The sequence below is a fragment of the Sciurus carolinensis genome, chromosome 9, assembly GCF_902686445.1.
Source record: "Sciurus carolinensis chromosome 9, mSciCar1.2, whole genome shotgun sequence".
Lineage (NCBI taxonomy): Eukaryota > Metazoa > Chordata > Mammalia > Rodentia > Sciuridae > Sciurus > Sciurus carolinensis.
Window position 1 is genome coordinate 63,223,373 of NC_062221.1, and position 18,486 is coordinate 63,241,858.

Genomic DNA, 18,486 nt, shown 5'->3' on the forward strand with positions numbered 1-18,486 from the left:
GTACTAGAATCACCTATACTCTGGATGGCACCATATAGTTTTTTTTATTTTTTTACTATTTATGTATTTATTTATAGAGCATTATAGTTGTACATAGGAGTTGGGTTCATTTTGACAAAATCATACATGGCATGGAATTTTATTTCAGTCCCTGTTCCTTCCTTCCCCTCCTTCTTCCCCCATTCTCCTTCTTCTGCTGATCTTCATTTCACTTGATTATTTATCTTTTATTAATACTTTCTACATATACATAAAGGTGAAATTCCCTGTGGTACATTTATATATGCATATAACATGATTTTGTTAAATTCATTCATTATTTCCTTCCCTTTCTCATTCTTCCTGTCTCCCTCTGGACCTCCTTCTACTCTACTGGTCTTCTCTATATATTTATGATACTGACTACCCCTTTTCACTACCTTCTTTCCCTTATTTTGCTCTAGTTTCCACATAAAAGAGAAAATAATCAACCCTTGATTTTTTTCAGTTGGGCTTATTGCACTTAGCATGAAGATCTCCATTTTCTCCATTTACCAGAAAGTATCATAATTTCATTCTTCTTTATGGGTGACAAATAAATGAAAAAGGGTTCAATATCTCTATCAATCAGGGAAATGCAAATTTAAACTGCACTAAGATTTTATCTCATTCCAGTCAGAATAGCAGTTATCAAGAAGACAAATAATAATAAATGCTGGCAGGGATGTGGGGGAAAAGGTACACTCGTACATTATTGGTGGGACTGCAAATTAGTACAATCACTCTGGAAAGCAGTATGGAGATTTCTCAAAATATTAGAAATGAAATACCATATGACCCAGCTATCCTGCTTCTTGGTATTTATCTAAAAGAACTAAAAGCAACATAGCATAGAGATACAGCAGGGGTTAAAAATCATTGGTGTTATAGATGTGGACATGATGCGGGGAGGAGAGGAGCAAGTGGGCAGGAATGCGTGCTGGCCCTGCGTTGGCCATCTTCGCTGCTCAAAGTGATCTGGACAGTAGCAAGCCTGGCTGTTGCCAGGAGTAGGAGAAAAGGTCATCAGTCTGCCTTATCTCTCTCTCCACCCTCAGGAGGAGCAAGAGGGAGCAACTGCTGATGTCACAAATACGCTTTCAGAAAATAACCTCTAAATCTTGGTTGAATTTTTTTAACCTTCCTCTGTAGATTAGCAATAGGAGTTTCTTATGTTCTCTGCTATGTAGTATTTTGTTGGGAGAACAGGTGACACATTGGCTAATATTCTTTATAATGATCCTCATGCTAGCATTCAGATGATAATGACAGAATCTTCTAGAAGGATAAATGAACTCGAATGCAGTTTCTAGCCAACATAAAGACGAAAACAGACATCACTGGAAACCTCTATCAAGAAGTTAAAATTCTTTGTTGGGTTATGTATGCCCTTAGAATCTAGAGAAAAAGTCCAAACATGTCACAGCTATCATGAGTTCAGTGTTGTAATAAAGTGGTGTTAAAGACTTTCCTACTGTGAGATTAAAGACCACAGGAGAGATCACCTGTACTGGAAAGCAGCTAAAGCTTTTCAGTATGTTCATGACCATTATTTAAAAGATGCTGATTGGTGTATGAAAGCAGATGATGATACATATGTCATACTAGACAATTTGAGATGGCTGCTTTCAAAATCTTGACCCTGAGGAACCCATTTACTTTGAGAGAAGAAATACTATGTAAAGCAGGGTTGCATGAATGGAGGAACAGGATATGTACTAAGGAAAGAAACTTTGAGGAGATTTGGTGGTGATGCATTTGAAACAGTCAGATGTATACATAGTTCATCCATTGAAGACTGGGAAATGCATGAAAATTGTAAATTTAAAACTGGAGATTTCTAGAGATAACTACTAGAAAAGAAACTTTTCATCCCTTTCTGCCAGAACACTGCCTAACCAAAGGTTAAATACCCAGAACCTTTTGGTACTGTTATTATAACTATTATCCTCCCGTAGAAGTCCTGGTTGCCATTCTGATATTGCAGTTTCTTTTCACTATGTTGATTGTACATGAAGCAAGTATACCTTGTTTATTCGTCCAAATGGCTATTTATATAGATATCAACCTGCCATAGCTGAGAAATTGAATTAATTCAAGCAAACAAAACTGAAGATCCAAGAGTATAATTAGGAAACCCTTGAAAGAAAAGTGTGAATGAGCCAAGGTAAAATGCCTAGCATTGCAATGAAGAACTTCTGCATTTTTGACATAGAACCCTGAAATCCCAGTGAGGAATTAATTCTGAGTGAACATTCCATATAGAAATCTTTCAAATGACTAAGCTGAAACTGTGAAGTCTCTTAAAATGTTTTGATATGGTAATATATGTGTATGTACATACACACACACATAACACATATATATAAGGAACTTACATTTTTAAAACTGTGACAAAGTAGCAGAACTAGAAGAGATTTTGTTGTTGGCTCCTGACCATGTATATTATTGTCATTGAGAAAATAATTAATTTTGCTAAAACTGCAGTGTACTATGTAACATACACATTACTAAACAGATCTGCCCTGAAGAAAATTTACAAGGAAATATGGTTGCTCAGTATTGTTTCTACTTATTTGCAGTGTGATATAAATGAACCTCTCACCCTCCCCACATACGTAGTTATCTAATGAAAATTTTATTGTGGTTATTTATAAATGGCAATATCTACTCAAGAAGAAGGTAGACTAAGAATGGCACTTATCCTAAAGTACATTAGTAAAACTACATTTTGAAAGTTCAAAAATTCACTGGTCTCACAGTGATCCCTAAATCAGTAGCATCAGTATCCTTTAGGAGCACGTTAAAAATGGCAGATTCTTGTCTCCATCCAATTCTGGGAATGAAACCTAGCAATCTTTGTGTTGAAAAGCTCTCAAAGTAATTGCAGTGTGTCCTATAGTATATCATTGTTCTAGAGTGTTGCAAAAGGCTAATGGCACATCTCTGCAGTGTAGCTACAGTTGACATGTGTTCTAAAGAATGAAATTATAAACCCTACAGTAGATTCCATATTTACAAGGAAATGAGCCAGTGGAAATCCTACCACCCTTATGTATACATTAATATCAACCCTTTGACTTGTGCAGTTGTAGTTATTAGCCACTGGGCATTGACACAACACTTTATGCAGTATTTATAATATGATAAATCCATGGAATTTGCTATGTCCATATCAATGATCTCCAGTAGAAAGACTTTTGAAGGCCACCTGAGAAATTGAAAGTTTCACAGTAAAAAAGCATGAAAAGAAACAGATGTAGTTGTTTAACAATATGCTATTTAGCCCAATATGTACCAAATAATATAATTTCAACATGTAATCCATGTAAAAATATTAAATAAGATTACGCTTACAGCATATCTTTATAGACAGCCATATTTTAAGTAGTTTCTTGTGACTTGTGATTGTCATATTAGACAACAGTGATCTACCAGAATTTTGTTGTATGTGCTATTAGTAGATATAAATGTATATGTAAAAAATGTTTATAGTATAGTGTAACCTGTTTGTATTATATGATTCAATTATATGTTTTCTTTAACTTGGTTTAAGCTGGACATTCTCAGAGGATAGGACCATGATTAACTGTTATTTACTTTGTTCTAAAACTTGTTTTAATCAAAAGATTAAAACCTAAAAACTTATCTAAGAAATATTTTCTATTATGAAAACTGTGGTGTAGGTTATATATAAACATTCTGCTGATTAAAGGGAGGAGTGCTTCTTAGTAGTTGCCTGTATATTTTTAAATGTTTAGAAGAAATAAGAACTAGGAAGACCAGTTCACAAGGATCACATTTACTTAAGAAGAAGTGTATGTTACCAAGCAACTACTGAATACCCTCTTTGAATGTATTAGTTTTCTTTACAACCTGTTTTTATATCATAATTTTAAATATTGACATTTTTCTTTGGGCATTGACATTTAACAAAACTGAAGAGTGTATGAACCTCTGACTCAGACAAATCTGTATTCAAAAACTCTGTTCCTCTACTGACACAAGCTGGGTGGCCTTGGGCAGGCTACCAAACATCCCTAACCTTAAAATCCTACTCTGCATAACTCCTGCCACATGGGATTTCTGGGATGGCTAAGGGAGTTAATGCATGGGAAATAACTTAGTAAATGGCTGGTCACATGCTACATGCTTGGGTATTGTAGTTATTATTACTTTATATCATATCATCAATTAAAACAAAATAACTTGGGAATGGAATGAATCTGAATTTTTGTCAAGTGGCCCTATAATGAAAGCCTTAAATTTTGATACAAAAAGAAATACTGCCTTTTTAGGTGTACTTCAGAACTTAGTTTTTAAAATTCTTACATATTTAATATTTCTAAATAACTCAATTTTTTCAACGTAAGCAATTGGTAAAGAATTTTTCAAATTAAATGCCAAATTACAATAGAAAATTGTGAATTTCACTGTATAATAATTCAGGAGTTTTTCTCATTATTGCCTTATAAGCCTTTTAAATGTAATATTCATTTTAAGTAGGTGATGTAACTTCAAAATTTTGGAAGAGTTTAATTTGGACTTAATATTTATTGAGCCATCTTTTCCTTATATAGTTACATGTATTATTTTTTTGCAGTTAAAGTATCAGAGAATCTTGGAACGTTTAGAAAAGGAGAACAAAGAATTGAGAAAATTAGTATTGCAGAAGGATGATAAAGGCATCCATCATAGGAAGCTGAAGGTATTTTATTTCAATTTATTCTCAGAACTTTGACACGTACCATTGTTCATTGATACCAGATTTTAAGGAACTGTCAAATGTTTTGGTATTCTTTTATTTCCAACTCAATGTCAACATTTCACAAATTTAAGTCTCCAAGATTTACTTTATACTGGATCCATAAAGTCTAATTTCTTGTGAATTTATTTTTCTGAAATACTTAAGTTTATTTTTAGGCTTAATTTCTACATCTACAAAATTAAAATTATTAATTTGATGGACATTTAACTACAACATCGTCATTGCCTTTCTATTATTTCCAGTGAATGACTGGGCCATTTTATTTGATTTAAAAAATTAACATTCATCTTCTAAGAGAAGCTTCTTGGGCATTTATGAGAATTTTTGAAAACGTTTATGCTGGTATTGTTATCAGCACATTGGTAATTACCTCTGAATAAATTAAATCTTGTTTCCCACAAAACCAAGCCAAGCCATTTGTAGTTAATGAAATTAAAGTAATTCATTTAGCTTAAATGTTGTAAGTAAGCACAATCTCAAAATAAGTACCATTGGCACATACATTCTATAGCCAAAGTCCAAAGGTATCATTCTAGTTTAAAGAATGTGTTCGTAGCTCTGACTCTTAAGTCATGACAGCACAAAATAGATAAAGTATGGCTTTGTTTACAACTTGTCAATGGAGAAAAGCCACATCCAGACGAGATCGGGCACGTTCAGGGTGGTATGGCCGTAGACAAAGCCACATCCTTAAGTAACCATATGTTGAGAATTTACCTGAGAAATGGCGTTTTCTCTCATAAAATTCATTGGTAATGAAAATTTTTTTGCTTATTTTTAGATAGATGAATTGGCAGTTGCTTGCCATTTAATTACTTCCAGGTATAATATAAGTCCTATTGTTCCTATCTTGGCATTAAAACTTATCTTAAAAAAATTAAAAACCTTCCTTTAATTATTAAATGTTGATGATTATCTTTCTTTCCAGACCTATTTGCTTATTTGTTTGGTCATCAGATATTTTACCTGAAGCTTGTTATGTGCAAGACACCATGTTCATTCCTGGTCTACACAGGAACAATTTAGGATGTCTGTGCCAGATGCTCTAACATAGTAGCCTTCACAGGTGTCAGAGGAAACTTAACCTCTCTTACTGGCTTAACAGTCCTCTTGGTGATCATTTCTCTAGTTTTATCCTCAGATATTGCACACTTGCACATGCTCTCTACCCATTTTATTTTCTCCCTGTCAAATACATACACCCCATATTTGGCAGAGAATAGTTTCCTTGTCAGTTGATCACCTGGCCTCTTTTATGGCTTTTCTGGTGTTAATGGTCTTCCTCTGTTGACATTTAGTATTAACTCATCAGAATTAATAACTTCCTTCTTTTATCGTTTAATTAGAAAGTTAGGAAATCCTGAATTTATCTCTAAATTAAACTGAAATTCTAAACTGAAGATGAAAATGGCATTTTATTATGTAGTCTTTTAATGTTTACTGTGAAGATATAGTTATGTAACTGGAAAAAGCAATATAATAATCACAGAAATGCAATTTAAACATATTAATTTTTTTCTCTTGACACATCTGTAGTATTTTTTCCTTAATGTTTTCACGCATACTGATTTTTTAAAAATTTTACAGAAATCTTTGATTGATATGTATTCAGAAGTTCTTGATGTTCTCTCTGATTATGATGCCAGTTATAATACACAAGATCACCTACCACGGGTGAGTGAAAAATTAATACACAGTGAACTTGCTCATTAGCAAAAATCATCTTAGCTTCTTAAAAATTTTATGTATCTATATACATAATGTATGCATATACATATGTGTAACAGACATAAACATACATAATTTTTTACCTATATAATCTTATTTATGTGTTCAGGTGATACTTAAGCACTGAGTATTATTTGATTCTTTATTTTGCTCCATATAAATATAAATATATTTATGTATTACATGTTTTATGTGTTATGAAGGAAGACTTATCAGGTTTTTGGCATTATAAATTCATTAGATTTATAATAGTAAAATATCTGAACCATGAATTAAATTAGGCACACAAATGAAATTTAACATAATAGAATTTAAATGTATTTCTAAAGAATAAACTAGCTATGGGAAGATTTGTGGAGAGTTAATAATCTAGCAGTAGAAAAAGTGGTTTTAATCAACACAAGTTTTTTAAATTAAAATTTGACTATAAATAACGAATCTAATTAATGTTTTGCTGTTTATACTAATGGTTGATACTACATGTATCAACCATCATTTTGTTTTGGGTTTTCAAAAACTCATTTTTTAACTAATTATTTTAAAAGACTAAAAAAGCTCAGTGACATTCTATGTCTAAACTAATTTTTATCTGAGAAATATGAATGCTATTTGCTTTGTGTTAAGGTTGTTGTGGTTGGAGATCAGAGTGCTGGAAAAACAAGCGTGTTAGAAATGATTGCTCAAGCACGAATATTCCCTCGAGGATCTGGGGAGATGATGACACGTTCTCCGGTGAAGGTAGGAAAACAGCCATCTGAATGAAGTGCTTCAGGAGAGTCACCACTTGGTGAGAGCTGTTCATTTGGTGGAAATGAAGACTTTTAGCTAAAACGAGAACTTTTATATAGTATTTGAATCATTCCCAGTGTAGAAATCAGTAGGAGGCCCAACCAGAATGCTCATGTGGCAGGAGAAGAGAGTGTGGGAGAAGACAGTGGAGGTAACAGTGGCTGGCCAGGCTGTACTGAGCCATGGTGAGAACTTTGGATTTTATTGGGAATAAGATATATGAGAGATTGAGGAAGAGAATGAGAATATTAGAAGTGAAATTAATTAATATATATAGTTTTATTGTAAAAAAAAGAGCAAAGAGGGCAGTGACAATTGAAATGTTGCATCAAGGGAAAAATTTGAAGGTATTTATATGCTGCTTATATTGATATATGGGAGGAAAAATAATGTAAGAAAACGAACCCATTGCAAAGTCATTTGAGGTAAAGGAGGCCAGGACTCATAACAAGTTGTCCATATATAGAAACACTAACAATCCATGGATGCGCACATGGAAAAAGTAAGTGGACACAGTCTTTCTTTAAACAAGTATTTGGTGAGCTCTTTATATGTACCAGTACTGTTCTGAGCAGTATGTTGGCAAACAAAAAAAGATTCTTGTCATAATGGAGAATATGTTCTGGAAGAGGGAGACAAACAACAAACATAACAACTAAATTATAAAGTATGTTTGATAATTATTGTGTTACAAGAAAAAGAAAAAAGTGGAGCTAGGCAAGTAGAATAGAGGTAATAGGGTACTGGTAGATTGCATTGATAAGGTGGCGTTTGAACCAAGATTTGCAGAAAGTGAGGGAAGTAGTCACATGCAATCACGTTCCAAGCAAAGAGACTCGCTAGTGTCCAGCCCCTGAGGTGGTTGGAGGAGGGAGGCACTGTCATATTCAAAGAAGAGTAAAAGGGCTGGGGAGACAGCTCAGCTGGTAGAGTGCTTGCCTTGAGGCCCTGAGTTCGATCCCCAGTACTGCAAAAAAAAAAAAGAAGAAGAAGAAGAGTAAAGACACCAGTGTGACTTGAACAGAATGGAGAATTGTGACGATGTCATAGGGATAATGGAGGACTGGGTGAAGCAGATCATCAGACCTTACAGACCTTTGCAAAAACCATGATTTTTATTTTGAATAAAATGAGGTGCCAATGCAGAATTTTGAGCAGAGTAATATTGCCTTTTCAAGGGTCTGGCTGCTGTGTTAAAACTAGACAAAGGCAAGATAGATAGAATCATGGAGACCAGGTGGGAGGCTATTGAATCGTCTAGTTGACCCTTGGACTGGTGAAATAGCAGTGAAGTAATAAGAAATGGTTGGATTATCAGTCTGTTTTGAAAGTATCAATCTGTTTGAAAGTTGCCATATTTGACATGGAAAGAGAGGGTATATGCTAGTGATGAAGGAGGTTGTGGATCTAAACACAGGACTCAGATTTGTCTCCTGGGCATGCTCAGTATTAAAAAGTTGAGTGAAGAGACAATAAAGGAATGTGTGAAGGTCCAGCTGATGCAATAGGAGGGGAACCAGGACTGTAATTACTGGGAGTCAGGTGAAAATACTGTGAGGAGGAAGAAGTGATCAGTGAGGTCAAATGCTGCTGAAAGGTAAAGATGAAGGCTGAGAAGCAGTCAGCCAGGTGCGGTGGCCAGATATCTTGGCACATGGCTATAATCCCAGTTACTTAAGAAGCTGAAGCAGGAAGATGACAAGTTCAAGGGTAACTTTGGCAACTTCTGTCTCAAAATAAAATGAAAAGATCTGGGAATGTAGCTCAGTGGTAGATTGCTTGCCTAGCATGTGCAAAGCCATGGGTTCAATTCCTAGTCCCTGTTAGTAGGAAAAAAAAAAAAAAGACTTGAAAAGCAATCATTCAGTTTACCAGTGAAGGCAAATAAGTGGAATATGTGGAAGTTTTTCGATTGCTTCCTTAGTGAAACAAGAAGCCAAATTGTCAGCTGTTATATAAAGGATTGAGATAGGAGAAGGAAATGAAGATTTTGTGAGATGTTGAGGTAGCTTGATAAAGACAAGAAGTATTAGAAATCTGTATAGGGCTTTGGGGGGTTTTTGGTTTGGTTTGGTTTTTTTTTGTTTTTGTTTTTTTTCTTCTTTTTCTTTCATATTTAGCTGGTAGAGTGGGTATGGAGTAATTAAGAAGTGGAAAATTGGAAATCGCCAAGAATTACAGCTAGAGTAGTGGTAGAAAATGAGACAATGAGCTGATATTAATCAAGAAGTGAAATCTGTTTATAATTACAACAAGGAGTATCAGGCAGTCTAGTATGATTCAGACAAGAGAGTATACTTTTTTGGACCATGTTGTGTGATACTTGTTCCTTCTTCATTTTTCTGTGCTATTGAGTATGCCACACTTTATAAATCCATTTTACCATTGATGGGATTTTGGGATACCTCCAACAGCCCAAAGTGAACCTGTGCTTCATATCATACTTCATAATCAATTGTAAAAACATTGGAAACCTACTTTTTGCATTGTTACTAGTACCCTAATTGTAGAAGTGATGGATGATACTTCAGGAAAGAATTAACTTTGTTCTGATGAATAGTTAAGAGTATTGACAGGTTTTCTTGCAACTCATAATGCTGGCATATTGCGAGTTGGCCATTAGATTTCTAGTATTTTATCTAGGATCCTCCTCCTTGGTGGATCCTGCTCTCCATATTTTTGTCTCCCCAGATCAGTGAAATTGGCAAAGTCTTGACTTAGCATTTTAGCCTCTTCGCAGCTACTTTCTGCTTGGTTTTCTAATATGAACATGTCTTGAAGGGAAATAGTGCACAGGGTGTAGGGCTTAGTTTTGTGGGGAGTTCACTTCTGTGGTATATTTTTTTCTGGAATCTTGATACCTTAGAAGGTCATGGCTGCTTGATAAACCTGAACTCCAGTTTTGTCTAGTCAACCCAGTGTAACTGCTGCAGGTTTCAGGCTTTTCTCTTATACCTCTGCCCTGAGTCACAAATGCTCTGATGGAAAACAGCTGCAGGAAAATCCCCTGCAAATCCTTTGGGACTTGGTCCATGATATGCTGTAGTTGCTTTTAGCAGCTATTTTATCTAACCTGGTAGCTACTGTCAGTGGAAGGAATTGTGTTTTTAAAGTAAAATAGTAAAAAATTATAGAGAAACTTGAAAAGTTAAAATTGCTACATTAAGGAATGTGAAATTTAGAAATTCTCATAAAACCCCTGACCATTAATATATTTTTAAAAATATTCTTGTCCAAGGGCCACTCCTTGGGTAAAGCCTCTCTTTAACAGTCATTGCTATTCTCATCTGTGGCACCCTAGGTTTTGCCACACTGTTCTATCCTATGTATATTTTTCCCAGTATGTAGTGAGGCCTACAACAGGACAAGTCAACTGTGTTTTCCTAACTGCAACACTTGACAAATAATTCGTATAATTATAGATGTTGAATAAATGAATGTCCTTTACCTAAATTCACCTTTGAAGTTAAGTGCAGGACTTTCTTTGACTTTTTAAGTTTCAGCATTATCTGCATGACATTGACTAGGGAATGAAAAGGGCAGGAGCATTGGTAAAATCACAAGATATGGAGTAGCCAGCATTCTTGTTGGAAATCACAACATATGTGATACATACATGAACACTACGGAACTGCCATGGTGATAGCTCCAGGGGATGCTCCTGAAATACAGTGTGAAGAACTTTCAGATGTGTGCCCTGCAGTGGCCCTGGCTGAACCAGGTAAATGCTGTAGGAATTAATATTAACTATAAATGTGTCATTATATCTGTTTCCTATAATTTCAGGTGACTCTAAGTGAAGGTCCTCACCATGTGGCCTTGTTTAAAGATAGTTCTCGAGAGTTTGATCTTACCAAAGAGGAAGATGTAAGTAGAATTCATCTGAGGCTTATATGTGTATCTTTATAAGCTCTATGAGCTTATAAAATAATTAAATGGATTATTTGTGAACTAAAATTTTCTTAGAATTTTGTTATCTTCCTTTAATAGCTTGCAGCATTAAGACATGAAATAGAACTTCGAATGAGGAAAAATGTGAAAGAAGGTTGTACAGTTAGCCCTGAGGTAAGGGTTGCAATTTATTTCAACAATGTTTTAGCCAGGCACGGTGGCACATGCCTGTAATCCCAGCAACCTGGGAGTCTGAGACAGGAGGATCTCCAGTTCAAGCCAGCCTCAGAAAAAGTGAGGCACTAAGCAACTCAATGAGACCCTGTCTCTAAATAAAATACAAAATAAGGCTGGGGTGTGGCTCAGTGGTCAGGAGCCCCTGAGTTCAGTCCCTGGTTCCAAAAACAAAACCAAACAAAATGATGTTTTATAGAAGTGCATTATTTATAGTTCCAAATAAATTACAGTATTGGTATTGATGTTTGATTATTATATCTATTTCAAGACAATTTTTTTGAAAAATGAGATTTTTTTGAAAATGTTCTAAATAATGTATCATTTTGTGGATAATATTCTAGAATAATTACTTTTAGGATCGGAACAACTTTTTTTCCAAATGCTGTATCTGAATGGATGAGATGCTGAATTTTCAGAATATATAACTCCAGAAAAATTGTTAACAACCTCCCTCCACAAAATTATTTTTTTTCTTCCTGAATAGACTATATCCTTAAATGTAAAAGGCCCTGGACTGCAGAGGATGGTGCTTGTTGACTTACCAGGTGTGATTAATGTAAGTATATACAAAACATGATTTTATTTTATTTCTATTGTGAAAAACATTTATAATGACATTTAAAACCTTTTTCTTCCAGACTGTCACATCAGGCATGGCTCCTGACACAAAGGAAACTATTTTTAGTATCAGCAAAGCTTATATGCAGAATCCTAACGCCATCATACTGTGCATTCAAGGTAAATCAAAAGATTGTAGTTACATTGATATGCTTTCTTTAGTAATCCAAGCTTTGCTCTCAATAATGCACATTATGTAAATATATAAGACAAATGGGCATTTACTTTTCCTTTTGTTCATTTTATTTGCAACAAAATTGAAGTTGAGGATATTTTGATTATTTTCTTTCTAGGAATCATAGAAATTTTTATTATTCAGATTTTCCTTTCATAAGTAAGGTAAACGTATTAAGAAAATGTTTCTTGTTATAAAGCAGACATTAAGGTATAGTTTGTGTTTACTTTGCAATTATTATAGTGTCATTTTTCAACTTTTTTTCAGATGGATCTGTGGATGCTGAACGCAGTATTGTTACAGACTTAGTTAGTCAAATGGATCCTCATGGAAGAAGGACCATATTTGTTTTGACCAAAGTAGACCTGGCAGAGAAGAATGTAGCTAGTCCAAGCAGGGTGAGGGCAAGTTCTTTATTGTAAGAACAGATTCTTCATGCAATCTCTAGCTTTGTGATAGGGATTGGTTATTTTTAAATTTTTAATCTTTGTTAGAGAGTAATCTTGGGATTTAATTCCTATTTAAAAACAAAGTATCAGAAAATTATAGTAAATTACTCAAGTGTAATTTTGGAATATAAATAAAATTCCACGTATATTATAGTTAATTTACTTCGAAAATACTTAAAACTGCTTTTTTTGCATTCCCTTCCTTTCTTCATTCCTTCCTTCCACAAATCAGTGGTAGTATAGGTTTATTTTGGATCTTATATATGCCATTTTACTGCAGATAAACATTACCTTCTCTCATTCACTAAGACTGCATAGTAGAGCAGATTTTTATTGTCGTCAGGTTCCAGCATTCTTATCCATGCTCCACTGTCAGTTGGATCTGTGCTCGTAGGCAAACCTAATCACTTTTCTGAACCCATTCAATCTAGAATCCAGCCCACTAGTCTAGTTGACTAGATAAGATCTAAGGCTATTTTTATTTCTGAAATTCTGAGTTTTATATATAGTATTCAGTATCCCTTAGGGGAATATATTTAGAATTATTTCACTGAAATCTCTTAACAACTTCCCTATTTCCTCCTCCTGTGTCTTATTAGGGTTCAAGTCTTCACTTAAGCATGTTCTCTATTTAATTATAAAGGCAAAAGCTTCTGGGTTCAGAGTACAGAATCTTTAACCAGATTGCTTAGTTTCAAATCCTGGCTTTACCATTTGCTAACTATGTAATCTTGAGTAAATTATTCAACTTTTCAGAGCTTTAGACTTCCTCGTTCGGTGGAATGAGGATGTTAATGGTACTATCTCATAGGTTTTGAAGGTTTGGAGTTAAACAAATATGGTTAAAGTGGTTGGAATAATGCTAGGCATGAAAGTGTTTGTTATTGCATGGCAGCTATCATCTCTGAGTATTAGTATTGTTATATCATTATCCCCTGTATAACAACAACTTTAAACTTTGTGTAACCATCCCCACTGCTGCTACATAGAATGTGTCCTTCCCATCTTACACCTTTTGGGACTATTCCTCTGTGTCAGGAGTCTCCCAAACAGACCAGCCCTAGATTCAGTGATTGTATAGAACAACTCATAGGACTTGCCACACAGTCATACTTACACCTAAGATTTATTACAGTGAAAGGGTACAAAGGAGTCTGGAAGTCTGGAGGCAACAAGTTGCTTGTTAGGGACTCCATACCTGAAGTTTTTTGTCAGATGCTGGTCAGATAGGCACACTTGTGTACCAAAATTCCAGACTCCCAAAAGGAAGGCATGTGTTCAGCATTAACTACATTACTTGCCCAATGAGCCACTATTATTTAGAGTAAGTTTTATATCAATATAGGGGATTATTTACCAATTAAGTTCCCAGATGCCAGGAAAAGGAAGTAGGCCTTTTTCAGAATTCTCTCAGGCCTGTTATGTTAACTCTTTCTCCATATCCTTCATGACCTCCGCAGTGCCTTGTTTTTAAGAGTAAGGCCTGTTGTTGGTTATATTGGTCCTGATGTGGGGGAGAGAAGCGAAGTAGAAACAAATTTCTGTGACCTCCATTTCTGTCCAGTCCTTTCATTTTTTTTCTCCTTTGTAGGATAGTCAGTTTGAATTTCATTTGAAGTGCAATTGAAGTGTATTTCATTCTTTTTTAGTCAAAGACTGAGCAGTTGCCTAGATCGCAATGAGTCTTAGAGGAGGAACTCCTACCCCAGTATTAATCTGAATGGGCCTCAGGGGTGAGACTCTTATATTGTGTGCGAATGATAGATTTCTGTGCAAATATATCCGTTTCTGGGTTTAAAGACTAGTTTTTATCACACTCAAAGAATTTTTGACACTGAACAAGTAAAGAACCAGTGGGTCCAATTATTAAAAAAGGAGTAGGGAAAGGAGAAAGAAGAAAGACTAAGAGAAGACAATCCAGTTTGTTTAGAGGTTAGATATTTGAAGAACTACAGGGAAATAAAAATCAAAAACTACTGTTTTTGAATGCTTTTCTTTGCTGGGACTGTGGTCAGTATCATATTATCTCATAATCTCAACAAGCTTTTTGAAAAAATTTAGTCACTTAAGGCCACATAGCTAATCAGTGGCAGAGCAGGAATTCAAACAAAGGTTGACTCCAAAGCACTACATAGTCATTCCGAGTTTTAATTTTGGTGCCTGTATTTTATTAAGACATTTTCAGTATAGTAAAATTAAATGTATTTGTTTTTCTCAAATAGCAATTGAAATGCATTTAAATGCTTTTGTACAGATTTATTTTTGATCAACTTAACATGTATAGCATCATAAATTGTTTTGCCTTCTAAATTGTATGTTTTCCTTTTAAAAATTATGTAAGCTTCTATCTCACATTTATTTTTCCTACTTCTAAAATCAGATTCAACAGATAATTGAAGGAAAGCTCTTCCCAATGAAAGCTCTGGGCTATTTTGCTGTTGTAACAGGAAAAGGTATGCAAAGATGGATAATTGTAATTTATTTTCAGTTTTTGTTGTTTCAATTAATAAAAATTAATTTTCTTAGTGAAAATTTGGTCATCCTCTTTCCCTTAGGAAATAGCTCTGAAAGCATTGAAGCTATAAGAGAATATGAAGAAGAATTTTTTCAGAATTCAAAACTTCTAAAGTAGGTATTTTGCTAAAGTATTTTAAAATTTAATAGTGAGAAAATAGCTTAAATGAAATGTTTTCACTTAAAAATTTATTGTTTTGTAGCTATTAGTTTAACAGGGACTTTTTTCCCAAATAGTGGTTTGTATCTAATAAGCAAGCCCTTTTTTTTTTTCTTTCGCGGGGTGTGTGGGGGCATTACCAGGGATTGAACTTGGGACACTCGACCACTGAGCCACATCCCCAGTCCTATTTTGTATTTATTTAGGGACAGGGTCTCAAGTGAACTGCTTAGTACCTCGTTTTTGCTGAGGCTGGCTTTGAACTCAGAATCCTCCTGCTTCCCAAGCCGCTGATGTTAAAAGCATGTGCCACCATGCCCAGATAATAAACAAGTTCTTAAGCCACTATTTGACAGAATTGGGAACAGTTTGTCACATGGTATGCAGATGATTTCAAGATAAATTGCCCCTGGAGATGTGGACACTGCAAGACAACACTCACATCTCCTACATTGTTTCACTTAGGAAGTGATTTTTAAAAATTAACATTTTCTTTTTAAAATATGTGTTCACATTTCTCTTACAGTAAGGACACAGTTCTCTTAAGTTGGGTTGGGGGTGTCAAAAGAATATCTCTAAATAGGTATTAACAGAATTTAGTAGAAAATGAGATTGACTGAAAATGAAAAACTAAAAGGGCAACTGAATTGTACTAAAACTTTATTAGTAGAGTGTTTCTGGAAATAGAAAAGTGTATTTGCCAACAACCTGCAGAAATATCTGTTGGGGAAGAACTGACAAACATGAAACTGTGCTATCAATACAGTAGTTGCTAGTCTGTGTTATTATTAAAAATTTAAATGAGTTAATATTTGGTAAAATTAAAAATTCAGTTCCTCAACTAGCCACACACATCTTAAGGACTCAGTAACCCTTTATGGCTAGTAGTTACTCTATTGGACTGCCAAGTTGTAGAACATTTTCTTCACCACAGAAAGTTAATAGTAGACAGTGGTGGTATAAAAGATGTAAGTGGCTGTTCTTAATACCCAGGTGCATTCTCCAACTTGGTGGTAGTATTATTGTCCTTTTAACATGGGAATACATTTTAATCCTTTTTTGTTTGTTTAAATAGGACAAGTATGCTAAAGGCACATCAAGTGACTACAAGAAATTTAAGCCTTGCCGTATCAGATTGCTTTTGGAAAATGGTACGAGAATCAGTTGAACAACAGGCTGATAGTTTTAAAGGTAAGTTGAATTTTTAAAATAAGCAAACCAATTTAGACATTTTATTAGCTGGCAGTCTTTAGCATCCATCATATTTTTCATTCCCTTTTTTTAATAGTTGCTTAGCAGTTGTACTTTATTTTAGACAATAAATGGAAAATGGAAAAACACAAACCATTTGTTGTGCAAGTATGGGATTTTCCTTTTCAGAGGAAACATTTCTAGGAGCCATTGCAGAGTTTTTTAAAAGTCAAGAAATTTATAGTAATGCTTGAGAGGAAGCTTACTTAACTATACAGAACCTGGATTCTCCCTTTATAGAGATGAGAGGAAACCTGTTGGGAAGCAGAGCACCCTGTGCTTCAGCTACAGTTGTCCTGCTTTCTTAGTCCCACAATTTACTGCTCTCTGTCTTTCCTTACGTAGTTTCACCTGACGAGAATATAGTCTTCCCTTTTCCCATTTGGAAAGTTTATCTATTTATTCCACTTAGTACCTGAGCAATCTTGTAAGTATTATTTTTATTCCCATTTCACAGAAGAGAACACAGGTGCAGAGTAACGTACACAACTAGTGTCACATAACATTTAGACTCAGGATTTAAATCTTAGTGGTGTGACTCCAGATCTTCTCTTAGCAGCTGTACTAAGCTGCTGCAGCTGTTTTTGAAGTGGAGAAACTAGAAGCAAAAAGAATATTTTAGACAACTATTGCAATAATTAAGTTATGAGATGTTAAGAGCCCAGAGTACTAAGGAGGCATGCCCTCAGAAATCCGGTTGATGCAGAAGGTATGCAAGATAGACGTTCACCATTAAATCTGTAAAGAAAGAGAATCATAATCTTAAACACTTCATTTCTTCCTCAGCAACACGTTTTAACCTTGAAACTGAGTGGAAGAATAACTATCCTCGCCTGCGAGAACTTGACCGGGTAATATATGGATATCTCATATATTTTATATATATTTTAATTTACTGTATTCTAACAGAATTGATGTTGATGAGAGAAATCTGGTAAGCTAAATTGCTTTGGTTTTGACCATAACAGGAACAGTTATCTCTTTTAAACAAATTGTTCATTATATATCATTAAAACATAATTATGAATCATAAGATATCAAAACAAGTGTCGAAATGTTTTCTGAGAGTTAAATAATATTCTTTAAAGGTCATAGAATATTTATTTAATCAAGATTTTTTTAAAAATTTGCCTTTTCAGCATTTTTCCTTAGAGAATTGGACTCTTAATTTAATGGAAACGGAATATTGTTTCTCCTTGATATTAAAATGCCATTTGTTGCTGGGCAAAGGCATGCCTAGAATCCCAGTGGCTTGGGAAGCTGAGGCAGGAGGATTTCAAGTTCAAAGCCAGCCTCAGCAACAGCAAGGCACTAAGCAACTCAGTGTGAGACCCTGTCTCTAAATAAAATACAAAATAGGGCTGAGGATGTGACTCAGTGGTCAAATGCCCCTGAGTTCAATCCCCAGTACCCCTCCTCCTCCAAAAAAGCCATTTGTTGTAAAACAGCATTCATTTACTATTACTGTTACACTAAATAGATAAATATTGTTTGTTTCATATAACATCAGTTATATGGAAATCTTAGGAAAACAAATGCTATATGAAACACTGCATTTGGAATTGAGTAAAGTGGACATTTATCAGTATTTATATCACTTTCTCTGTCCTTATCTGCATAATGGTATTCCTAAAAAGTAAAGACTATATTACAAGAGCATTTTTGCTAGTCCCGCATATTTAAATGTAAACTCAGCCTCCCACCCTACCAAAATCTTTCTTCTGGTTTCTCCTGAAAATCATGACAGGACAAATTTATTATCTTACAAAAAACTTACTTGTATCTGTATTGCCTAGAATGAACTATTTGAAAAAGCTAAAAATGAGATCCTCGATGAAGTTATCAGTCTGAGCCAGGTTACACCGAAACATTGGTGAGTATTCGACTT

The 18,486-nt window shown here is 34.6% G+C and overlaps 1 protein-coding gene and 1 pseudogene across 4 annotated transcripts in view; both read left to right on the plus strand.

Annotated features, from left to right (window-relative positions):
- The window catches only part of Opa1 (OPA1 mitochondrial dynamin like GTPase), an 81,533-nt gene that overhangs the window by 22,430 nt on the left and 40,617 nt on the right, over positions 1–18,486 (plus strand). For all 4 annotated transcript variants that reach the window (XM_047563309.1, XM_047563311.1, XM_047563310.1 and 1 more), the window contains 13 exons: positions 4,622–4,726; positions 6,374–6,460; positions 7,139–7,252; positions 11,090–11,170; positions 11,294–11,368; positions 11,916–11,987; positions 12,070–12,169; positions 12,492–12,622; positions 15,054–15,126; positions 15,229–15,301; positions 16,423–16,538; positions 17,385–17,449; positions 18,395–18,471. In XM_047563309.1, coding sequence (XP_047419265.1) covers positions 4,622–4,726; positions 6,374–6,460; positions 7,139–7,252; positions 11,090–11,170; positions 11,294–11,368; positions 11,916–11,987; positions 12,070–12,169; positions 12,492–12,622; positions 15,054–15,126; positions 15,229–15,301; positions 16,423–16,538; positions 17,385–17,449; positions 18,395–18,471 — 1,169 coding nt within the window. The remainder of the gene's footprint in view (positions 1–4,621; positions 4,727–6,373; positions 6,461–7,138; positions 7,253–11,089; positions 11,171–11,293; positions 11,369–11,915; positions 11,988–12,069; positions 12,170–12,491; positions 12,623–15,053; positions 15,127–15,228; positions 15,302–16,422; positions 16,539–17,384; positions 17,450–18,394; positions 18,472–18,486) is intronic.
- LOC124992768 (glycoprotein-N-acetylgalactosamine 3-beta-galactosyltransferase 1-like) lies at positions 921–2,162 on the plus strand (annotated as a pseudogene).